Below are 20,916 nucleotides of genomic sequence, written 5' to 3'. Positions count from 1 at the left end.
AATCAACTACTGATTTTACTCTTAATCGATCTAGTCCCTCTAAATTAATTGAAAAAATTACATATCTACGCTTTTTCAAGAACAATTACATTTTCCGAAAACATTTTATAATGGAATTAATTATTTTGAAGGAAGTACGTGTTGAGGGATCAGTATTGAATATTTGAAATGTTCTACTGGATGTCTAAAAAGAGCAAGCGAACTTTGGCATAACTCGAATGGAAAATGTAAATATTTCATAGGTGCCAAACCAGGGTGTTGCGCAAATATATACATTTAATTTCGTATATCGCAATGCTACATTTCTATTGTCGCCTCTATGAAGGTAAAGTTGCACTGGAATTTCTTGGTCATAACTCAGTCTTCATTTGAAACGTCACCCCCTACTTTACAGCGGTTACGTATTACGCGTAATCATTTTAGCAAGCGTAAAGATCATTTCGGAAAACACAGGGGCGAGGCCACCATTGGGGTGTATTCTCCCTCGCACCAAGGGTCATCGCCAGACGATGCCAAAGTTCACTACGGGCAGGAGGCTAGTCAACTAGCACTGCCTATAGCGGTGCTTCTAAACGAGCGAGAAAATGAAAGAGAGAACACCCCAATGGCGGGATCACACCTGTGTTTTAGTTTCTCTGTATGTAATTTTCAAAATGGTCTACTCACTTACAAATGTACACCAATTACACTGAGTGATCGGTCGTTCGGGCGCTAGCGAGTGTCAAGCCATAACCATAACCATTCATGTACACGAATGTTTTATAGTGTTAGGTTAACAAGGTTGGCGGTAAAGTCCGGAGTGTCATGTACCGTTTACTAATGTGAAAAGGTTTCGATCTATATGGTAATATTGGCCGAGTGTGTTGCGACGGCTCAGATGACCCATACACTGGAACCACTGGTGATTATAAAATGCAATATATTGGGAAAATAGAGGAAGGGAGGGGGTGTCGGAGTTAAATGTGACCTTTTTGGCATAACTAGTAATGAATGATGTGTTTAACCATATTATCTCCGCGGGAAATGAATACAACAAGTCATTGGTTCTGAGAAGTATTTCTGTTTATGTGATCTTTACCCTTAACCACGCAGGATAAACTTTGTTGCTTTGTCTTAAGTGGACGACATTCACTGTAAACGACAGTCTTATCAACAACTTAAAACAGATTTAAACTTCTTTTGGTGCAAACTTGAAAATTTGTCAAGCCAGCAACAATTAAAACAATGTTGGTCAAGGTGCTTACAAGTTAGTTATCATCGACATGAAATCCCTTCAAAATAATTAATTCCATGATAAAATGTTTTCGGAAAATGTAATTGTTCTTGAAAAAGCGTAGATATGTAATTTTTTCAATTAATTTAGAGGTACTAGATCGATTAACAGTAAAATCAGTTGATTGAATTAAATATTGATTAAGGATTGAGTGGATAGAAATAACTAGAAAAAAATTTCAATATCTGAACTTCAGTCAATTGATAAACCTCACATATCGTTTGTTTTTTCGGCCTTAGTCCAAACCAAGACGTTTTTTTATAATTGTAAATGGTTTAATAGATTTAATCAGTTAGAGGTAGTGAAAGTTAATGATTTTGAGTTAAAGCTAAATAACCTCAATTAAAAAGGATTTCTTACTGATTTCCTACAGATTTCCTACTGGTTTTTCGCTCTTGATTCCCTACTGCTTCCCTTCTGGTTTCCTACTGATTCCCTATTGATTCCCTACTGCTTCCCTACTGATTTCCAAAGAGCTGAAAAAAAGAGTAACAAAAAAGAGGCAATAAAAAATGTAAAACTTTGTTCCTAATAACTGTAAATATGCGAATAAGAATTGATCTCAGATTTCAATTTGTGATAAAAATTTCATTAACTTGATAGTTGTGATAGAAAGAATGTAAACATTTGTTCCTTTAAAACACAAGTAATCGCGTAAGCATTACAGTATTAACCTTTTACTGAAATTAAATTTAAAATTCGTTAACTTTTAAACTTTTGTTGATTATTTCGCAACCACTACGTACAGTCAACGTAAATGAATCCTTTCTCGCGACTGAAAAGTAGTAGCGAGAGAGAAACGCTTCATTTATGCTGACTGCACAAAATATAACAGTTCGAAATGGTCCGACCGTTATTCAATAGAAACAACTGACGGTGCCAAATTAGTTAGTGCACAACAAACTACTGCTATTTTATCTATCGTGGCTACAGATTCACCAGGGGCTCGCTTTAGAAATTCAACCGGCAGTTTAGAATGTAGTATTTTGTATTTTTGACGAAGTAGCCCTATTACTCTCTCAACATGAATTCTTACGTTAGCTAATTTACGAGTAGCTTCTATATCACAAGGATCTAACTGTTTCTTTCCATTTACAAAGGTTGGGTACTTGATACTAGCACAATAAAAGCCAACATAGTCGTCTATGTCAAATCCTCGATCAGCAAGAATCAAGTCGCCTGGCACTAGTTTTTCTAATAAACCTGAATGCTCAGTTAAATATTTGTCGCTGACACGACCACCCCACCCTTTAGAAATGAAACTGATAGACCCTTGTGGAGTTATTCCAATTAAGAACTTAATAGTATTCTGGTGTTTATAACTGGACCAGGTTTCGGCACGACATTTAACACTAGATGGTTTATCAGTAAATACTTCAAAACAATCAATGATTACAGCGCATTTTTTGCCGAATTTTTCACGGAAGCACATGGGCATTGTTGCCTGTAATTCGTCTCTTTCCGGCCATCTAACGAATTTATATAGGCGATTATGTAGAGCATTTAGGCAATTGTGAAAAATTCGCCCTACTGCGGTTTCAGATATCCAAAATTTATAAGCTAGTTCTTTGTTAGTTGAAGCTAGTCTAAGTTTCATTAATGTTAAAATCAACTGTTGGAATGAACTTAACTTAGAATTTCTAAACATATAAGGTTCAATTTCCTCTAAAATATCTGTGAGATATTCGAAGCATTCTACGCCTGTGTAAAATAAAACTTTATCCTTAGAATCATTAAAGTAAGAGGGATTGAATCTTAACTTTTCTATCTCCACATCTCTCTTGGTTACATCAGATGTTAACTTGGCTATTTCTTCATCACAACGCGTCACAGTTTCATTAACCTCTTTCAATTGGGAAGTTAAAGCATTGATCATTTCCCAACATTCCTTCAACTTAATTTCTAAGGATTCTGCTTCAAATTTAGGGCAAACTCTTAAAATAGTTTGCGTATATGATTCAGCAACGTGTGGTGTAGTTTGCATGCAAGAATCTGTTAATTTAGTTTCAGTTTGACCACTAAAGTCTATTCCATTTGGCTCCGTTTGACCACCAAAGTCGATTCCGTTGGATTCCGTTTGTCCACCAAAGTCAATTCCGTTGAATTCCGTTTGGACTCCAAAGTCTCTTCCGTTGAATTCCGTTTGGACTCCAAAGTCTCTTCTGTTGGATTGCATTTTCCGCCAAACGTCAGTTACACTGGAATCAGATTGGCTCAAAACATCTACCCCACTGGATTCTGTTGGTCCACAAAATAATTAGAACATCTCGGTAGTAGTTTGCTTATTAAAGTATGACATACCAGTTTCAATCATAGAAATATCATTTCTATGTTCATCAAGTGAAAAACTGGCCCCAAATGTACTTGAAAATAGGTTATTATCATCATTGATTTTGGCAATAGTCGATATGTTATGCTCAAAGCTATCGCAGCGTAATTTCTTCCGAGCTGGTGTTGATGTTGCCGCTGGGAGATTGTTTGATTTAAAATTATCATTTAAAGCTATACTGGAGTATTGAAACCTTGCTCGTCTAATTCTCCTTTTGTAACGCTCTGCTTTGGATGGGTTTTTGTTTTTAGTGTCATCGAAACATGGTAACCAATCAGGATTCGTTCGGTCGTATAGTTTGGCTGGTTCGCCTAAGAAATATATTTTAATTATTTACTGCACCTTATTTGGTACGCAAAGGGGCTCTTCTAGACGAACGAAATATTAATTAACAGGTAGTTGAACCACTCACCTGAGTAAAAATGCTTTGAACAGACACTTAACTTGGCCAATGCATCACTTTCGCTAAGCCTTAGGTTTTGTATCCACAGCTTACGTCTACGGGCAGATAGCTCTTCTGTTTTGATTCCCTGGTTTCGTATTATTCCGGGAATGCAAAAAAACCTAATTTCGCGAACCTCAGGCAAATTCTTGTCACGTTTTTCACCGGTACAATCTTTCACACAACACTTCTTATGCTTTCTAGCCATAATTTGCGATTACAATACTCCTCTTGCGTTTATTTTTGGCGCATGCGCAGTCGTGTATTTGTATCATGCGCTCCCTTTCTTGCTCCATGTGCCATAGCGTTAAACCACGTTTGCGTTAAAAAGTCATGGATGTTGAAAAGGATTTGGTGAAGTTAAACATAAAGAAGTTAAGAGTTTTATGCACGAATTTGGGAATAAAATTCAAAAGCAAATGGAAAAAGGCGGAATACATCAACGAATTAAAGAAAAAAATAAGCGAAAATGGTGAAAACGCTCTCAGAGCTCAGCCTCTGGCACACGGTGTTGTAGATAAGCCTCGGTCATATAGTTTAGAACTTCCAGTACAAGTTCCAGATACAGATAGTGATGGAGCAATTTTGCAAAAAATGGATAGTACTTTCAATTATTTTCAAGAATTATGTTCCAAGTGCAATGATGCAGAATGCTTATGTAAAAGAAAAGCTTCGACACCCATATCAAAGCCAGAAAAAAAGAAGAAACCAGAACTCTGCTTAGGCACAGGGGTGCATTCATATTTTCAAGGTTTGTTAAATGTTCTAGTTTTGAAAAATGGGCATGTTTTATAGTTTCTGATTATGTTATTATTTTTAATGACTAGAAATTTGTGGTCAAGACGCTCCGCAACCTGACTCTATATCAAATTGGAATAAGGATCCTACTCCATCTACAATTCCAATGATTACAAGCGTAGAAGTTTACGATTATCTCATTCAAAGAAAGTCTGTGATAGACAATACCTCAAATAAGCATTTCAAAGGTTTTGAGAAAGCAGTCGCGCATCTTGAAGCCCAAGATATTGTTGGAGGGCTAGAAACTAGTCTTGTGAGTTTATTAATTTATTGTGTGGCCCAGTAATTTAATTCATGCTATTAATATCTTTCTTTTTTATTGTAAAAGGTTTATAGCCAATTCTTATATATAAAGTCCAGATGTTATCCATCTATGAAGGCCGAGAGCTACCGAGTTGTTGTGGTACTAGACAGCTTGGATCGAAATATTTGTGGAGGAGCTTGTGAATGCACAATCGGGTACGTTAATTGACTAAAAAGTACTTAACCCTCTTACCTTAATAACAATATTAACCTTTATAGAAAATCTGGGGCATGCAGTCATGTTGGAGCCTTGCTCTTATATGTGGAAAATTATACGAAGTTGAAAGGCGACGAATTTAAGGTGTCATGCACTTCACGACCTTGTGCTTGGAATGCTCCGAAAACTAGGAAAATGGTCTGCAAACCATTAACAGAAATAAGTTTCAACAGGCCCCGATTATATGTGGAAAAAAAGCAACAAACAGATACTATCATTTATTCTAAGTTTGACCCAAGGCACCCAGAGGATAGAGTTAGTGATCCAGAGCGTTTAAAACAAGCTATTTTAGACCTTTCGAAAATTCATCCGAAAACAGGAGCATTGCACTTTTGGGATTTAGAAAGCTCCATAGAAGAAACTCCTTCAAACATGAACTTAGAATTAGAAACTACAGTTCAACTAGACGAAGAATTAGAAATCCATCACGATCTACAACAGTTAATTTATACGCCAGGTAAGATAATATTGAACCGTTGAAACTTAAGTTCTCAAATCAAAATGAATCATCTTTTATTTAAGCTATGATATACCGTGATATGGAAGAAGATTTGCGTAATGATTTTGTTAGCCATCAAGTGGTTACTCAAGAAATAGTCGAGTTCATTGAAAATAAAACTAAAGAACAATCAACGAGCAATCTTTGGAAAGAACTAAGACGAGGAAGAATAACCAGTTCTCTATTTGGACGAATATTGAGTTGCCGAGAAAAAACGTTTCCCTCTTCTCTTGTAGATACAATTTTAAATCCTTCAAAACTAGATAGGTAAATATTTCACAATAATAGCTGGAAATGAAAATAATTAGTTTTTATTTTCATTTAGTTATGCCAGATTACCTCCTGCAATGGTACGCGGGCAAAAATTGGAACCCATCGCGAGAGAAGCTTATGAAAAAAAATTCAACGTTACTGTGGAAAAGAGTGGTTTGTCACTCATGTCAGAATACGCATTCATTGGGGCAAGTGGTGATGGCATAATCACAGACGCAACTGAAGATACAAAGGGAATATTGGAGATAAAATGTCCCTGCTCTATAAAGGGAACAGATATAACAAAAATGAAAATTTCTAGTATAGTGGATTCCTTTCCCTCATTCTGCCTTCAAAAGAAAAATGGAAAAATTACATTAAGTAGAAAATCTCCTTATTACGCGCAGGTCCAAGGTGAAATGGCAGTGAAGAAATTAAAATGGGCTGATTTTGTTGTTTATAACGAGTCATCAGAGGATGGTATTTTCAAAGAAAGAATTTTATTTGACCAACCGTTTTGGGAGAATGAGCTTTTACCAAAAATATTACGGTTTTTTACAAAATACATAACACCTTTTCTGATAAATGAATTAGATTGATAGGTTGTAAACATGTAACTCAAGGTCCTAAAAATTACTAAAATGAAAGTTCCTGAAATAAAAGTCATTTAAAAAAAAATTAAACTAAAGGTTCATAAATGTTTGTCAAATAACAACATACAGCAAATATATCACTGCTTAATTTAGCTAAAGTAATTGGCATATTACCATCAAAAATATGAAATTTTTTAGTTCTAGCTATAGCCCTTTCTACATGGATTCTGAGTTCAGCTATTCTCCTGGTTTCGATAATTTCTTTTTCTGTAAATTGTGGCCGATCTTTAAGGAATGGTGGCAAATTTAAACCACATTTCTTTTCTTTAAGCAAATCTTCAATTAAAAATCCTTTGTCTGCCATAACATTATCACCTTCATCCAACAATAATATGAGACCAGAATCTCTCGTTATTACTTTATCCGATACTCGGCCACCCCAACCATCAGATACGAATGATACCACACCGCCAGGGGTTATACCAACTAAAAATTTAAATGTATTGTGACTTTTATAATTAGAGAAGGTCATGTTTTGAGTTTCTAATGATTTTGGGCGTTCTATGAATATTTCTGTGCAATCTATTATAATTCGGGTTTGTGGATATTTTAAAAAACATTGCGGCATATATTTGTCGACCAAAGCTCTTGTAGGGAAGGGAAATAGTTCTTTTAGTTCCAACTTCATTAGCTTTATCCATGTACAAAATATTCGAGAATACGTTGTGCTGGAGATTTCAAACCGATCAGCAATGTCTTGGTGAAATAGTCCGACTTTAAGTCTCATCATAACTGCGAGAAACTCATCCTGCAGGGCAAGTTTACGAGTCCTCTTACTAGAAGTTTTGGTTTTTTCCTTCGCACCCCAATACGTCATTCTTTCAGCTTTTGGCTTTAGAAACCTTTGAAAAATAAGGAAATTGATTTATAAGCTCTTTTCAACGTCTTAATTTTAACAACTTACGTAAAAAGCCACATGAAAATGTTGAAACTTGGTAACCCAGTGTAAAATTTCGTCATTTCGTCATTGTCTCTAATTTTATCAACTCCCCAAGCCTTCTTCTGTAATTTCCGCATTAGTTCCTTATTTTCTTCCCGTAGAGTTCTGTTTTCAATTTCAAGATCAATGTAATCGGTCTGAGATCCTCTAGAATAATAAACTCTTTGTTGATGCGACACCGAAGCTGAATCTGTTTGAATGTCCTCTGTATCGTGAATGTCCATCTGTAAAGTTGCTGTACTAGAGATCTCCAATGTTTCTTCGAGACTTGTGACGGAGAATGGCGACACTATTTCATCCTGTATGTTCATGCCAGAATCCATATCTTCTATCGTGTCCTGTCTCACAAATTCTATTGAGTTATCAGTTACATGGATTGTTTCTTCCAAGCTTATATCTTTGCTACAATAATCGTGAAACTGCAGGGAGAGGTTCAGATTCTGTTGATGTACTAGTTTCTCTCTAAAACAGTTATAGTTTTCTTCCTAGAAAAATGAAACCCCTTATATTATTTCTGAACATGACCAAGGCTTAGGTGATTAAACATTTTAACGAAATTTTCGAAACTTACCCTTTTTTTACTTCTTTCCAGACACCGGATCGCCCTACGCTTAGCTTCATTAAGTTTTGCATTAGATATTATCCTATTTGAAGGTATATTGAGTGATGGAATCCAATCCGGATCACTTGGCTCCCAGCCTGGATAACCAGACACAAAATGACGACTACACACCCGCGAACTTGGCAACGGTTTCCAATCTTTTCGATTAATTATTCTTGCCCAAAGACGAGTTCTCTTTATAGGGATGCGATGGAATTTAATATTTCGGGTACCGAATTTGCTCCTACAACCAACAAAACTACAGCAAACCATTTTAACTAAGTTTAAAATGAAGTACTTAAACGCATCCTAGCTCTCCATAGAAAATACTAGCAAAAATGCGCGCCGAAAACGGAGAATGATACAAACACGGTTTGGCGCATGCGCATATTTCCCCCCCTTTCCTCCCCGATTTTTAGCGCAAATGGTGTATGGCGGCTTACTACTTCCTCCTTGAAATCATTCAAAATACTAGGTTTCGTTATAGTTGGAAACTGAACTGAACTGAATCTTTCCCAAAAATATCATAGATGACGTTTCAGCAGTGGGAATCGATACTACTCTATGGTATATGCTATGGTATATGCTATGGTAAATATGCTATGGTAAATATGCTATGGTAAATATGCTATGGTAAATATTCGTTTTAGAACCCGAGCTTTATAGTCAACTTCAAAACCAACCTCCTGCCACGATTTTTAAACTATCAAAGCCGTATCTTTTACAGTCCACTTTACGATTGCAATTATCCATGACATTGCGTTCACTGCCCTTGTACGTTTACAGTGAGTGGCACCGTCGCCAGTTATTTTAATTAAAATACCTAGGCCACAGGTCCAGTTTTTAAAAAATCCTTATTTCCAACACTGATCCATCTATCCTTCAAGGTTTTACAATCACCCATTGCATAGACTCACTCAATAGTCTGCCAAAGCATGGATTTATAATAGAAGCTTACGCTTCCTTGATATTTCACTCACCTTAAAACGCGCACAACATTTATTCCTCGTCTGAAATAGTACCAGCCTGGCACGTAGAATTTGAGGCAAATTCAGAGGGGGGTTGAAGTTTTTCACGTGATCGAGTTCTAATTTTTAATAGCGCGCGCGAAATTATTTTTAGAAAGACGCGCGAAAGAGAAAAGTTTCATCAGCCCCCCCCCCAGTCCCCACCCGCGCGAGTTTTTATGGCATAAATGTGTTTAAAATCAAAATGCCTTACTGAAGGCTACAGTGAAATATCCATGAAGCGTAAGCTTCTATTATAAATCCATGACCTAAGTAAGGCAACTTAAGCCTTGGTTGAAACTAACATCTAAAATATAAATTAAAAAGGTATCTTAAGTATAGAATTTCAACCGAGACACATAATTAAACGAAAATAAGACCCGCCACAGAAATTTTTAATAAATATAGTGTAATATTTATTGAAAAATATCTAGTTACAGTTTCAAGGCGGTGAAATGGCAAATTAGCGTCGTCTACTGTAGAGTAATGAACAATTAGCGTCGTCTGCTGTAAAATAGTCTTTTGAGGTACTTACATTTTTAATTAAATTAACATACTTAGATTAATTAGTTTTGATGAAACTTGAAAAAGGCACACCTTGAATAGTTACTTGTTAATTTGAAAGTAATCCGAAACGTAACTTCGCTTTAGTTTTTAAATGATTCGATGTGCAGGAGCACCAAAAACCCCATGTTATTCCTATGGGAAAATCGGCGAAAATCTGTGAATTTTCATTTAACATTACGGGAGGGTTTGGGATCTTATCTAGAAGGGCCTACCGGCCCTCTAGAATAAAAGGCAGTTTCTATTTAAGCCCAAGTTTTGGACTTAAATAGCCAGGAACACTATTTAGGTCCATCATCTCTTAATAAAAATCAATATTTTACTTTGGACAATTGAATTTATTGTAAAGACATCATGTAGAATTATTTAAAGAAAATTACTAAATTTTGTACAAAAACTACAGACAATTAAAAAAACTTAACTAACAAATGAATGAATTTTGTACAAAAACTAGACAATTAAAAAACTAAACTAACAAATGAATGAATTAATAAAAGATAATAAATTAAAATCATGGCGTTTCTTTAAGAAAAGACAGAGATTCAGACATGGCAGTCTGATTGAGACTTGAAACTGTGATTTCGGGACCAATTAGGGTTAAATTAACCGCCATTAAATCTTCATCCTAATTGGAAATGCAACAGTAATTTACTAATTTCATTGTTAAGTTGCTGAAACAAAAAAAAAAACCCAACTTACCCAACTGTTCCTTGCAACATCTTGTTCTTTAACAGGAGTTGACTGACATTTAGCTCTTTGTAAATCAAATTCATCCAAACTAAAAGAAAAATTAAATTTAACAGAGTTAAATTAATCCATATTAATTATAAATTAATACAAACTTAGGACTGATATTTGATAATCTAGACGCGGTATTTGAAGCCATGCCTGACTTGGGCTTATAATTTTGTTTCAATAAATCTCCCCATCTTGTTTGAACTTCATTTGACGCGGTACATGTTGATTTAGTAGAATTTGCGTTTGAAATTAATGGTTCAGGTGTAGATCTATGAAAATTAAATTATTAATTGAAAGTTAATTAAAAAAAAACCCCCAAGGAAAATTAATATTTACCTTCCTGCTGATTTGGAATCTTCTAAAGAAAGATGTTTGAAGAATCCACCTGATTTGGATGCAATCAAAAAGGGTCCTGAGGCTGCTGAACGTGACGGATTTTCATAACCCTTTTTTGGAAATATCAGCTCCCTTGAACAGTTAATTGAAGTTTGAGGCGTGTCCACTTCAGGGATGGTACTAAGTTCGTGCGGTTCATTTTCCTCATCAACCCAATGTGGATAACTAACAGGTGGTTTTACCCTACAATAGATTTTTTAAAATTAATTAATTAATGCTTTTATAAGTTAAGCGTTAAGTTTTAATTTTACCTTATGCAATCCTCTAAATTATGTCCAGATGGCAATATGGCCAAAATTTCCCTTAAATCATCTATGGTTTCAATTGGTACATCAAATTCGCCACTTTTTAACTTTCCAGTCAAAAACTTATGTTGAATATAAGTTGGAATTTTGAAATCAGAGGTTAAAGATTGAGGGAGGGTTTTCGTTTTGGAATCAGTAAAACTGCCAAAAAAAAATTAAAACTAATTAGCATTAGTTGAAACTAAAAGAAAAGAAAAAACAATTATAATTACAACAACCTCTTAATTGAACTTGAACTTTTGCTTGATTGACTAGATTCAGTACTGACATTTTCATTGGTTGGTTCTTCCGAATAATAATTTTGCTTCTTAGTTTGAATTGTTAATTCTCCATCAACTTTGTCATCAGTCACTTCCTTATTGGTTTCAAGCTGTTTCTCTTCATCTTTCATTTCAGGGAAAATTCTATGATGAACTGCTTTCTTCATCTTCCTTCCTCTAAATTCCTCCAAGTAAGTTTTAGGGTCAGAAACTTTAATTTCTTTGAAGAACCTTTCAGGTCGTTTAGGTTCAAATTTAAAAGTCGTTCTTGGATCATCCCCGATATATTTTTCCAAAACTTTCTTGATTTGAGTGGATAATACGCTCGACCCAATTGTAGAAGAAGATGAAGTTGTAGATGTAGTTGCGCTTGAAATTTGTTCCTCCTTATTTTGTCGCGTTTTTGCCTTAGTTTCATTCGTTTTTTCTTGGGTTTCAACAGTAGTTTTTGGTGTTGAAGAAGCAATACTCGAAGTACCAACTGTTGTAGGAGATATTTGAACATTTGGAGTAACTAAGGCCTTTGTTGAAGTTCCGGGAGACATTATTATTTCCGGGGGATTAGACGTTGATTGAGAGATATTTGAAGAACCAATAGTAGTAGAAGATGAAATTGATTCTGGATTTGTAGAGGGTGATGAGCTTTGAGGATTATTTTTTCTATTTGGAGCATATTTTGGGGATGGAAAGGATCTCTTTGTCTTGCCTTGAAGAATTAAATGCCGTTCGTATTTTTGCAACATTGAATGAGTTAAGGGATTATTGGTAGTGTTAAATTCATGTGGTAGAGACGCAAATGAGCTTGAGGAAGAGCTTAAAGACGATTCTGGCATAAGCTTTTCAGGCGATTGAGTTCCTATTGTCGCTGTATGTTTAGTATTACCTAAATTAATAATAATTATAAATTTAATTAGTTATAACGCGGGAAATAATCATTTAACACACAATCTATTCTTGTTGGAGTGATCTTAAGAGTTTCATCCTGCTGATGCTGATCTGGAGGAGGTATGGCAGGTTGTAAGGTGACGTTCATTCCATTTTGAATAGTTGTATCATCATTTAGATAAAGCCCACTATGAAAATGACCACTGTGATGCGGTGCTCCCATCCAGTCATTTCCATATCTTTCAAAGTTTTGAAAGTCCAGAGTAGTTTCATTAAACCTTCCCTTCTTTGGTTTTCTTAGGGTGACAAAACTGTCAGCATCACTGTGATGCGGTGCTCCCATCCAGTCATTTCCATATCTTTCAAAGTTTTGAAAGTCCAGAGTAGTTTCATTAAACCTTCCCTTCTTTTGTTTTCTTAGGGTGACAAAACTGTCAGCATCACTGTGATGCGGTGCTCCCATCCAGTCATTTCCATATCTTTCAAAGTTTTGAAAGTCCAGAGTAGTTTCATTAAACCTTCCCTTCTTTTGTTTTCTTCGGGTTACAAAACTGTCAGCGTCACTAATGCCAAGGCCTACTATGATTTAAAATTTAGAATGTTAAATTTCATGTTTTAGAAATTAATAATTTTAATTGGGCTTACAATTAACCCCTAGTTCTTTAACAGCTTTTTCAGAAGACTCCTCACTATTCTTATCTTCTAAATTATTTATTTCTAATGTTTTCTGATTTTTTTTAACTTGGGGGGGCAATGATTCTTGAATTAGTTTTTGTTGTTGTTTTTGTCTATCAGCTCTACAAGCATTATCTAAATCTTCAACAACTTCATTTTGACACTAAATTAGGATTAACTCATTAGATTAACCAAAATTAACAATTAAACTAATTATATCCCTAACATTTAGAATCTGTTCCTTTTCAAGAGCTTGATTGAACCTTTCCCAATTTTTATCATCAATTGCTTCAACCCTTTTCCTCCTGGTTTCTTTGGATATTGTTTCTAAACTCTGGGCTTTTAAAGCTTCGACTCTGGCATCTGATTGTTGAGATATTGGTTCCCTAATACTTTCAAAATACCGCCTCTTTTCAGGTTTCAAAGATGGTTGAAATTCTACGTAAAGAAACAATTAATTTCCTTCTCAGATATTACCCAAAATGCATTTGATCTTACTATCTAACGGAAGTGGGGCAGATTCTTTAGAAAATGGTGGTAATGAAGCTATAAAACCTGCTCTCTCTCGTTCAACTTTTAAAGCAGCCATTCTTGCATTCAATAATTTTTGGGAATCAAACGCTTCAGTATGTTGCTTCTGCCTAAGTACTTGCTCAGCGTGTTTGCCACGTTGCTCAGCTATGGTTCTATTAGATGTTAAAGCCAATATCTTCTCCTGCTGCCTCTGAATCTGCAAACTATAAAGTAAGCCCACATCCTAATAATACTTCACATAATCCTATACTAACCTCATCTAGTTTGGCTTTTTGATGGTGCCGTAATGCTTCTAAGTTTGTACTTAAACCTGTCTTTGCCTTCGCGACTGTAACCTGATTATTTTCTTTATTACCACAGTTAATTTCATCGATCTAAATTATATACAATAACAACATAACAACTGATCAATGAAAGCATGAGGGTCTACCCAAGGCTTAGTAATCATACCTCGGAATCCTGGGTTTTCTTCTTTGTTAAAATTACGCCGATATTTTGAGCCATTTCTTAAACAAATAAACTAAATTTTTAAACTAAATTTATTCAATTACACTAATATAAAAGCATACTTCACAAAATATAATTAAAATTAAAAGTCCGGTATAATTAGATTTTCAAAAACAGGCGGTCACAGAAAAAAGGTGCTGACTAGACTAGACACGAGCCCGGACTACCACTGAAAACGTTGATACTAAGTTGATACCTCGAAACCCGAAAGACCAACTACTCTTACTAGCTACTAGCTTCATAAAAGAAACCACGGTCCAATAATCACGTGATATGTTTGGACCAATGATAAAACGAAGTGAAAGTAGGTCATAAATTTGAACACGTTACACCCGTCTGCTACTCCTAGGCCTACTGGGGAAATGCTGCTAACAAAGAGAGTATAGGGGAGGAGTGGAACCTCCCCCGCTCCACAAGCGTAAATAGTTATGTCTCGCCTAAATTATACTAGCGGTACGAGGGAGTTTCCGGCTCAGTCGCGCCACCTACGATACCATTTAATGCCTCAAACGGAAATGCCTCGGTACTGCGCATTGAAGATGCGCGGTAGGAAAAGCGAGACAAGTTTTGCCCCATTTTCCACTCCTCCCCTATATTATCTTTGCTGCTAATAGCATTCAGAGTTGCCAGATCAGTTTTGTAGATCTCGCCCAACCCAAGCGGAAATCAGCCCAAATTACCGCCCAAACAAAAATTTTGTTTTTCCAGAAAAGCGCCCAATAGAGTGCTGTCAGTTGTGACGTCAGATCCAAGGTTAAACGTCACGAGTCTGCCTTTAGCAATGGGCGGCCATGACAGTTACCGTTTTTTCTTTATGGGAAAACAGCATGGGTGACGTCACACCGGCGCTTCTGACAGCACTCAAGATGATTTTATAAAAGAGGAGGAGCTTATAGAGAAAATGTTGCCCTCGACGTCATTTTCTACGTCATCTCACAAGAGCGAATGAAAACCGACCATTTCATTAACGCACAGCCCACTCGATCACGCTGCAATTTCTTAAAACCTTTAAGCCTTTGCTACTTAGGTTTATTCACACCAATTTTGAAATTTAAGTAGGATAATGATTGTAATTCAGTGTTCAACTGCATAGTTTTCTGATTAGGAGGATGGATACCATTTATACCAGGAGGCCAGGCTACTTGGCGTACAAAGTGAAGCACCAACTAGCCTTGACTCCTGGTGTAAATTGTATCAATCCTCCTCGTCAAGTCACGTGACTTAGAGTCTTGTTTGGGTCTGGTCTCTAGGGAAAGGCAGCCTGCTGCCTTTGATTGTATTAGAGTCTATGGGAAGATAGCAATGGAGTGTCAACTCCCTCCCTACGGGCCGAATTTTTTAAATTTAGCATTACTCAATAAAGACTTATAGTTCTTAATTTAAGACTCCAATATTTTTAAATACCCATAACTATAAAAACTAACCTACTAAGCCTACGCCCTAGCAAATATTGTCCAGAATAGATAATTTGGCCCTAAATTACGAAAGCCTGATTTTTTAGGCTAAAAGTGGTAGGTGGCACCGTGGCCAGTTTTTTAATTAAAATACCTAGGGTACGTTCAGTAACCCTCTTTGATGGCAGCGCTTACTAAGCGATGTGTGATTTTTCCTACTGTACGCTTTTTTGCGTTTCCGGTTTTGACGTCATGATGCTCAGCGCTTGCCCATCAATAAAACCATCTAATCGATATGGTTTTTTTGATGGCGTGACGTAGCGCTTGACTGTTGAACACTTGGCAGACGAAAAGTTGGCGCGGGATTTAAAAATTAAATTCCAACAACGTTATTCCTACAGTAATTGTATTAGTAATTTAGTTTTCTTTACAAAACTACTTCTACCATTCAAATAGGCATAATTTTCTTAAACAATTTCATTATTTGCGAGCTCGTTTATAATTAAAAGGAGCCATTTGTGCTTCGTAACGTTTTGAGGGCCAGCAAGACGTTTCCCCAACTCCTATTTCTAAAACAGCGCTAACTTCAAAATGTCACTTTTCCGTTCAACAGCCTTTTACGTCACTGTGACGTCTCGAGCCCATCAACCACACATCAAGAAAACAGCGATTTCCTTGAGATTTTCGTTACTGAACGTACCCCTAGGCTCTACTGGCCACAGGCCCAGTTTTTAAAAAATCCTTATTTCCCACACTGCCCTGTATATATCTCATTTGTGGGCAGACTTAGAAATAGCACACGTCCACTGGTCCAAAACCAGTTTATTAATTGCTTGGACTAGTTTTTTAATTCAAAAAGTGGGGACCAGTTTATTAATTGCATATCTATAGGAGAACAAAGGCTGGGACCACTCCGGAGACCAGTTTATTATTTAGGACACTAGGGGGGTCACTGGTCCCAAGGACTAGTTTAAAAATTATCCTTATTTCTAAGTCTGTGTGGGTGGTGGACTGGTGGCCCCTAGGTGGCGCTATCAAATTGTAACTTTCGTCTGCTTTTTCATATCTGTCATTTACATTGTTTGGGCTTGTCAAAATGTTAAAAGTATAATTTAAAGTAATTAATTGAGTTAACTAAAAAGATCTTATGACAAATTTATATTCATATAAACTCTGTAGTTCGGTCGAACTTAATAACTAATACGTTTGCATAGAAAAGTGAGCAGAAATGACAGAATCAAAGGTAAGAACCAAGGCTTAATACCAAGGTGTGGCATGTGTTTTTGAAAAAGTGCCCAAATATGGGTTTACAACTTTGAAATTAATTATGTAGGAACTAGTAGATGAATTGTACAACTTTAGAGACCATTATTTTGAATCCCATACCCTTGACAAAGCTAAAGACGTTGAAACAAAGTTAAAGGATGTGTTAGAACAATTAGAAACATTGAGTTTGAAATCCATTCCGGCTGATGCAAAGAATGAAGAGACCCTGTTTCTTCTACAAAAAGGACGTGCCATAAACATTCTACCCGATCATGATCAACGCGCTGAAGATTGCCTTTCTAAGGCTGTCAAACGCAATCCTAAATCATGGCAAGCTTGGAATGAACTTGGCATGTGTTATTGGAAAAAGGGAGAGTTATTAACTGCTAAAAACTGCTTTGAGGGAGCATTGAAACAAGTAAATCCTTACAATTTAAATAATTCGATGCTTCACCCAATAATATAATTAATTAATCTTAGTCTAAGAAAGATTTATTATTACAAACATATTTTTTCTAACATTAAAAATTTTAAGAAAGAAACAAAAGTTTTGATCATTCTTAGTCTAAGGAAAAAACCAATTTCATGGTTGCCACGGGTCAGGGAAAACCTGGAAAAGTCAGGGAATTTAAAAATGGGCCCAAAAGATCAGGGAATTTTAAAAATTCAGCAAAGTCAGGGAATTTGATTTTGGTGGGTAAAATTTCTGGGGATAAGTCTTTATTGAAAGAGTAATAAGTTTCTCTGTACCCTCTCTTAACACAGAAAACTCTGGAGTAATCCTTAAAAATGCTGTCTAGAATTGTTTTTATAAAGTAAATGCCTTTAAAAACATCTCTTAGACTGTTATTTATAATTAAAATGTTTCTTATTCATTTTGGTGCAACCATAGATATAGTAAAACTAACATATCTATGGGTGCAACAAATAAATACATTGGAAAACTTAATGTAGAGAGTTTATTTAATTATAAGCACTTAAAACTGCTATAAACATTTACACTTTTGGCCTAAATAGGTCAGGGAAAACCTGGAAAAGTCAGGGAATTTGGTTCTGAAAATTCCATGGCAACCTTGAATTTGTTTTTCTTTGATTTTTTATTGCAAACATAATTTATTCAACTTTAAAATTTTAGGAAAGAAACAAAGTTTCCCTCCAATCTTTATCAATGATTCTGAGGCAACTCGGAAAGACACCTGAAGAGAAATTAAAAAATATTCACCAAAGTTTAGAAATTGCAAAAGAAGCTTTGCAACTGGACATGAGTGATGGACTTTCATGGTACTGCATCAGGAATGCCAATCTCAATTTATTTTTTTTAGCTAATCAAAATTCCAAAATATTAAAACAAAGCATGCAAGCCTATACTATAATTAAGTTAACCGTTCATAATATGAAATAAACACCACATTTTAATTATTTTTACTTGTCTATTTCTAATTTTACTATTAGTTAGAAGATAAAATAGCCAGAACTCATCCTGATTTACATTTAAATCAAGCTACCGTAAGTAAAAATGCCTTTATCTCGAGTAAAATTTAATTTTAATGTTTTTTTCCAATGAAAGTTGTTATATTTTATCATTTAAAAGGCATTAAGATACGAAGGATCATATCAAGAGGCATTAGATGCTTATAAAAGAGCTACGGCTTATGACCCACTTTGGTCAGAACCAGATGATAAATCGAAAGAACTACTGCGTTACTTGGAACAAATTAGTACCATGACAAAGCAGAAAGGTTGTCTGAAAGCCAGACAGCTTCGTAGTATGATTAAAAGCATCAAGCCCCATCATATTGGACCATATGGAACTAAATCTAGCTCTAGTACCGCTGCTAACACTGATGTCAAAGTGAGAGAAAAGAAAAACATATCTCAGCTTAAAGAAGGTGGCAACCCTGGTGTGATAATCCTTGGGAAAGTTGTCTGTCACATACCAAACCCAGTTCCATTGTTAGTCTTTGTTACTTTTCTATTTATTGTTGCGATAACCTTTGAATTTTATGGATGTTTCGCAAAAAAATGCAATAAAATGTTTTCAACCAATCTTATTTTTTTCGCTTATTCTTTTGCAGTACCTTTTGCATGATTGACGAGGAGGAAACTTGCGTGTCAGTATCTGTATATAACCAAGCTGATGGGAAAGGGGTTGTTATTGCAGATTCTGTAGCAATTCCTGACCCATTTGTACAAAATGTGTCAGTTTCGTGTGATGATAAGGTGAATTGCATAATCTAGGGTCTTTATTAGGTATTTTATTATGTGTATTAAGTGTTAAATTCATAATTTTCCCATTTTAGAAGCTGGAATTTACTAATATTCGTCTCTCGTCTCCTGTTACACTTGCTGTTAACGGAAGATTAATTAGTGAATTACTCGCTCCAACCACTGTTTCTGTTTCTTGTAAAAGTGATTGATTCTTAGAATATGCTTAATAAATTTTGTACATTAATTCTCCACCACTAGCTTGCGTGTATTTATTTTTATGATTTTTAATAAATTCCATTAAGTTTCGGTAGATTGGGCGGGGGGGGGGAGGGGGCAAGGCTTAGAGAAAGTTGCAACTTTTCAAAAAAAAATTATAATTAGACCCTAAATTAGAGATTTTTTTGAAGTACTATTTACTTTTGTGTTATAAAAAGAGAAAAACTATTAAAATTATGCCAAAAAATTATAGAATTTTAAAAATCAGAAAAATAATTTTTTATTAATTTGGCGGCCAACCAATCAAATCACTGGGATTATTCCCCTTCAGTTGGGATTTTTTTCTCGGGAGACGCGTTCTGACAGTTGTTAAAAAAATTTATGAAAATTAAAAAAAAAAAAAATGCTTAACCTGTGGATTTTTGCTCGCGAAAAGAAAACTACAATCAAGATTATCAAAAAACAACAATTGTCAGGATAATCCGATGGTTAGTAATTTTTTTATTAAGATTTTGGGTAATCGTCTACCTAAGCCTTGGTTTTTCAAAATCGCCGGGAAAGACTTTGACATATAAGGGGGGGGAGGAGATTTTGGCGGGAAAGTTCAGCGCTAAGGCACGCTTGGGCTTGGCAGTACAGAAAAGTTGGATTTATAGAGTGCTGTCAGTTGTGACGTCAGATCCAAGGTTCTGATCCTAGTGTCTGTTCGTTCTATTAATATTTTTAAGAGAAAACTACGTATTCATTTAAACTTGTAAAATTATTCTTAAAATTTCAGTGTTAGAAATTCCTATTATAAGCAAACCAGTGATAAATCTTGTCAATCCTTGTGATATTTTGTAAATATGAAATTTAAAAAAAAAAAAAGAAGTCCTATTATCAATTATCTTTTTAAGCGTGTTTTGGAGCTGTAAGGCTACTAAGCCCTAGCCCTTAAATAAATAAATAAACCTGGAACAAAAAAAAAAAAAACGTCACGAGTCTGCCTTTAGCAATGGGCGGCCATGACAGTTACCCTTTTTTCTTTATGGGAAAACAGCATGGGTGACGTCACACCGGCGCTTCTGACAGCACTCTATAGGCGATACATGTATTTATATATATATATATTTTTTTTGGCTCCTTTATAATTCTAGGAGAGCGATAGCTCTCTTAGATAAGACTTCATACCGACTTTAATGTATAAGGATGGTTTTTTGATTGCTTATAACTTTTTTTGTATCGTATTAACTGCTTTGAAAAAATTCCACAGAACTACAATTCGGGCCCTAAATATGTGGTTAAAATTTCAAAAAGATCCATCCATTAGTTTTTCTTATAAAAAATAAAGTTGCTAAGGGTGGTTTTCATTTCCATAAAAATAATCATAGATTTTGACGAAAACCTCGAAATTTTCCCATAGAAATAACATGGGAAAATATTTTACAGATAACCATCTTGTTGTAGCCGTCGTGATATAACTATACGTTTGTTTGATTTGAAAACGGTTTTAAACGAAAGCCTCATATTTAGTATTTGTGCTTTCCAGCTTTCATTGATTAATTTTAAGTTTAAGTATGTTTAATTTTAAATTTTCAAAATTACCCCAATCTGCGTTATTTAAGCATGGATAGACTGATTTACTAGAAAATATCAGCGCGACCAAAATTGGCCT

The 20,916-nt window shown here is 35.4% G+C and overlaps 5 protein-coding genes across 14 annotated transcripts; 2 read left to right on the top strand and 3 right to left on the bottom strand.

Annotated features, from left to right (window-relative positions):
* Positions 1–1,840: 1,840 nt before the first annotated feature.
* On the bottom strand, positions 1,841–4,265 carry LOC149597344 (uncharacterized). Of its 2 annotated transcripts, XM_089861056.1 has the most exons (4): positions 4,015–4,154; positions 3,796–3,913; positions 3,575–3,721; positions 1,841–3,511 (listed from the first exon to the last, which is right to left on the bottom strand). In XM_089861056.1, the coding sequence occupies exons 2-4, from the start codon at positions 3,857–3,859 to the stop codon at positions 2,127–2,129; spliced, it is 1,596 nt and encodes a 531-aa protein (XP_089717182.1). In that variant the 5' UTR covers positions 3,860–3,913; positions 4,015–4,154; the 3' UTR covers positions 1,841–2,126. The 2 variants fall into 2 exon arrangements, with proteins under 2 accessions (XP_089717182.1, XP_089717181.1); XM_089861055.1 differs by having other exon boundaries at positions 3,575–3,913; positions 4,015–4,265.
* A 112-nt stretch (positions 4,266–4,377) lies between these two features.
* On the top strand, positions 4,378–6,801 carry LOC149597343 (uncharacterized). Of its 2 annotated transcripts, XM_089861054.1 has the most exons (7): positions 4,378–4,795; positions 4,872–5,095; positions 5,171–5,301; positions 5,365–5,819; positions 5,885–6,128; positions 6,187–6,434; positions 6,521–6,660. In XM_089861054.1, the coding sequence occupies exons 1-7, from the start codon at positions 4,378–4,380 to the stop codon at positions 6,529–6,531; spliced, it is 1,731 nt and encodes a 576-aa protein (XP_089717180.1). In that variant the 3' UTR covers positions 6,532–6,660. The 2 variants fall into 2 exon arrangements, with proteins under 2 accessions (XP_089717180.1, XP_089717179.1); XM_089861053.1 differs by having other exon boundaries at positions 6,187–6,801.
* Positions 6,592–8,727, bottom strand: LOC149597342 (uncharacterized). Its single transcript, XM_089861057.1, has 3 exons — positions 8,278–8,727; positions 7,671–8,191; positions 6,592–7,608 (listed from the first exon to the last, which is right to left on the bottom strand). Exons 1-3 carry the CDS (start codon positions 8,578–8,580, stop codon positions 6,792–6,794), a joined length of 1,641 nt encoding a protein of 546 aa, XP_089717183.1. The 5' UTR covers positions 8,581–8,727; the 3' UTR covers positions 6,592–6,791.
* A 1,468-nt stretch (positions 8,728–10,195) lies between these two features.
* Positions 10,196–14,688, bottom strand: LOC149597341 (uncharacterized). 4 transcript variants are annotated; one of them, XM_089861071.1, is made up of 13 exons: positions 14,122–14,687; positions 13,926–14,045; positions 13,636–13,867; positions 13,364–13,575; positions 13,108–13,300; positions 12,523–13,041; positions 12,284–12,460; positions 11,536–12,196; positions 11,264–11,458; positions 10,953–11,195; positions 10,721–10,885; positions 10,578–10,656; positions 10,196–10,503 (listed from the first exon to the last, which is right to left on the bottom strand). In XM_089861071.1, exons 1-13 carry the CDS (start codon positions 14,173–14,175, stop codon positions 10,390–10,392), a joined length of 2,964 nt encoding a protein of 987 aa, XP_089717197.1. In that variant the 5' UTR covers positions 14,176–14,687; the 3' UTR covers positions 10,196–10,389. The 4 variants fall into 4 exon arrangements, with proteins under 4 accessions (XP_089717197.1, XP_089717196.1, XP_089717195.1 ...); XM_089861070.1 differs by having other exon boundaries at positions 11,536–12,460; positions 12,523–13,038; positions 14,122–14,688; XM_089861069.1 differs by having other exon boundaries at positions 11,536–12,460.
* Positions 14,689–16,368: 1,680 nt separating this feature from the next.
* On the top strand, positions 16,369–19,302 carry LOC149597340 (tetratricopeptide repeat protein 5-like). 5 transcript variants are annotated; one of them, XR_016379269.1, is made up of 5 exons: positions 16,380–16,815; positions 16,906–17,256; positions 17,974–18,119; positions 18,291–18,344; positions 18,430–18,514. XR_016379269.1 is itself a non-coding variant. In XM_089861073.1 (5 exons), exons 1-5 carry the CDS (start codon positions 18,117–18,119, stop codon positions 19,253–19,255), a joined length of 681 nt encoding a protein of 226 aa, XP_089717199.1. In that variant the 5' UTR covers positions 17,979–18,116; the 3' UTR covers positions 19,256–19,302. The 5 variants fall into 5 exon arrangements, 4 of the variants coding, with proteins under 4 accessions (XP_089717202.1, XP_089717200.1, XP_089717199.1 ...); XM_089861073.1 differs by lacking the exons at positions 16,380–16,815; positions 16,906–17,256 and adding exons at positions 18,914–19,058; positions 19,139–19,302 and having other exon boundaries at positions 17,979–18,119; positions 18,430–18,791; XM_089861076.1 differs by lacking the exon at positions 18,291–18,344 and having other exon boundaries at positions 16,369–16,815; positions 18,430–18,543.
* Positions 19,303–20,916: the final 1,614 nt, after the last annotated feature.

Source organism: Phalangium opilio, unplaced genomic scaffold, assembly GCF_054372755.1.
Source record: "Phalangium opilio isolate 3A_F unplaced genomic scaffold, DU_Popi_V2 ptg000362l_1, whole genome shotgun sequence".
Lineage (NCBI taxonomy): Eukaryota > Metazoa > Arthropoda > Arachnida > Opiliones > Phalangiidae > Phalangium > Phalangium opilio.
This window is presented reverse-complemented; position numbering and strand designations above follow the sequence as displayed.

Coding starts and splice junctions, on each gene's coding strand:
- LOC149597344 (XM_089861055.1), bottom strand. CDS start 4,252: ATGGCTAGAAAGCATAAGAAGTGTTGTGTGAAAGATTGTACCGGTGAA. Junction 3,914..4,014: donor TTCAAAGCATTTTTACTCAG/GTGAGTGGTTCA, acceptor TATATTTCTTAG/GCGAACCAGCCAAACTATAC. Junction 3,512..3,574: donor TATTTCTATGATTGAAACTG/GTATGTCATACT, acceptor GTGGACCAACAG/AATCCAGTGGGGTAGATGTT.
- LOC149597343 (XM_089861053.1), top strand. CDS start 4,378: ATGGATGTTGAAAAGGATTTGGTGAAGTTAAACATAAAGAAGTTAAGA. Junction 4,796..4,871: donor GGTGCATTCATATTTTCAAG/GTTTGTTAAATG, acceptor TTTAATGACTAG/AAATTTGTGGTCAAGACGCT. Junction 6,129..6,186: donor AATCCTTCAAAACTAGATAG/GTAAATATTTCA, acceptor ATTTTCATTTAG/TTATGCCAGATTACCTCCTG.
- LOC149597342 (XM_089861057.1), bottom strand. CDS start 8,580: ATGGTTTGCTGTAGTTTTGTTGGTTGTAGGAGCAAATTCGGTACCCGA. Junction 8,192..8,277: donor TGGAAAGAAGTAAAAAAAGG/GTAAGTTTCGAA, acceptor TCATTTTTCTAG/GAAGAAAACTATAACTGTTT. Junction 7,609..7,670: donor ATTTTCATGTGGCTTTTTAC/GTAAGTTGTTAA, acceptor TATTTTTCAAAG/GTTTCTAAAGCCAAAAGCTG.
- LOC149597341 (XM_089861069.1), bottom strand. CDS start 14,175: ATGGCTCAAAATATCGGCGTAATTTTAACAAAGAAGAAAACCCAGGAT. Junction 13,576..13,635: donor TGCCCCACTTCCGTTAGATA/GTAAGATCAAAT, acceptor TTCTTTACGTAG/AATTTCAACCATCTTTGAAA. Junction 13,042..13,107: donor TAAAGAACTAGGGGTTAATT/GTAAGCCCAATT, acceptor TTTAAATCATAG/TAGGCCTTGGCATTAGTGAC.
- LOC149597340 (XM_089861073.1), top strand. Junction 18,345..18,429: donor TACATTTAAATCAAGCTACC/GTAAGTAAAAAT, acceptor ATCATTTAAAAG/GCATTAAGATACGAAGGATC. Junction 18,792..18,913: donor ATACCAAACCCAGTTCCATT/GTTAGTCTTTGT, acceptor ATTCTTTTGCAG/TACCTTTTGCATGATTGACG.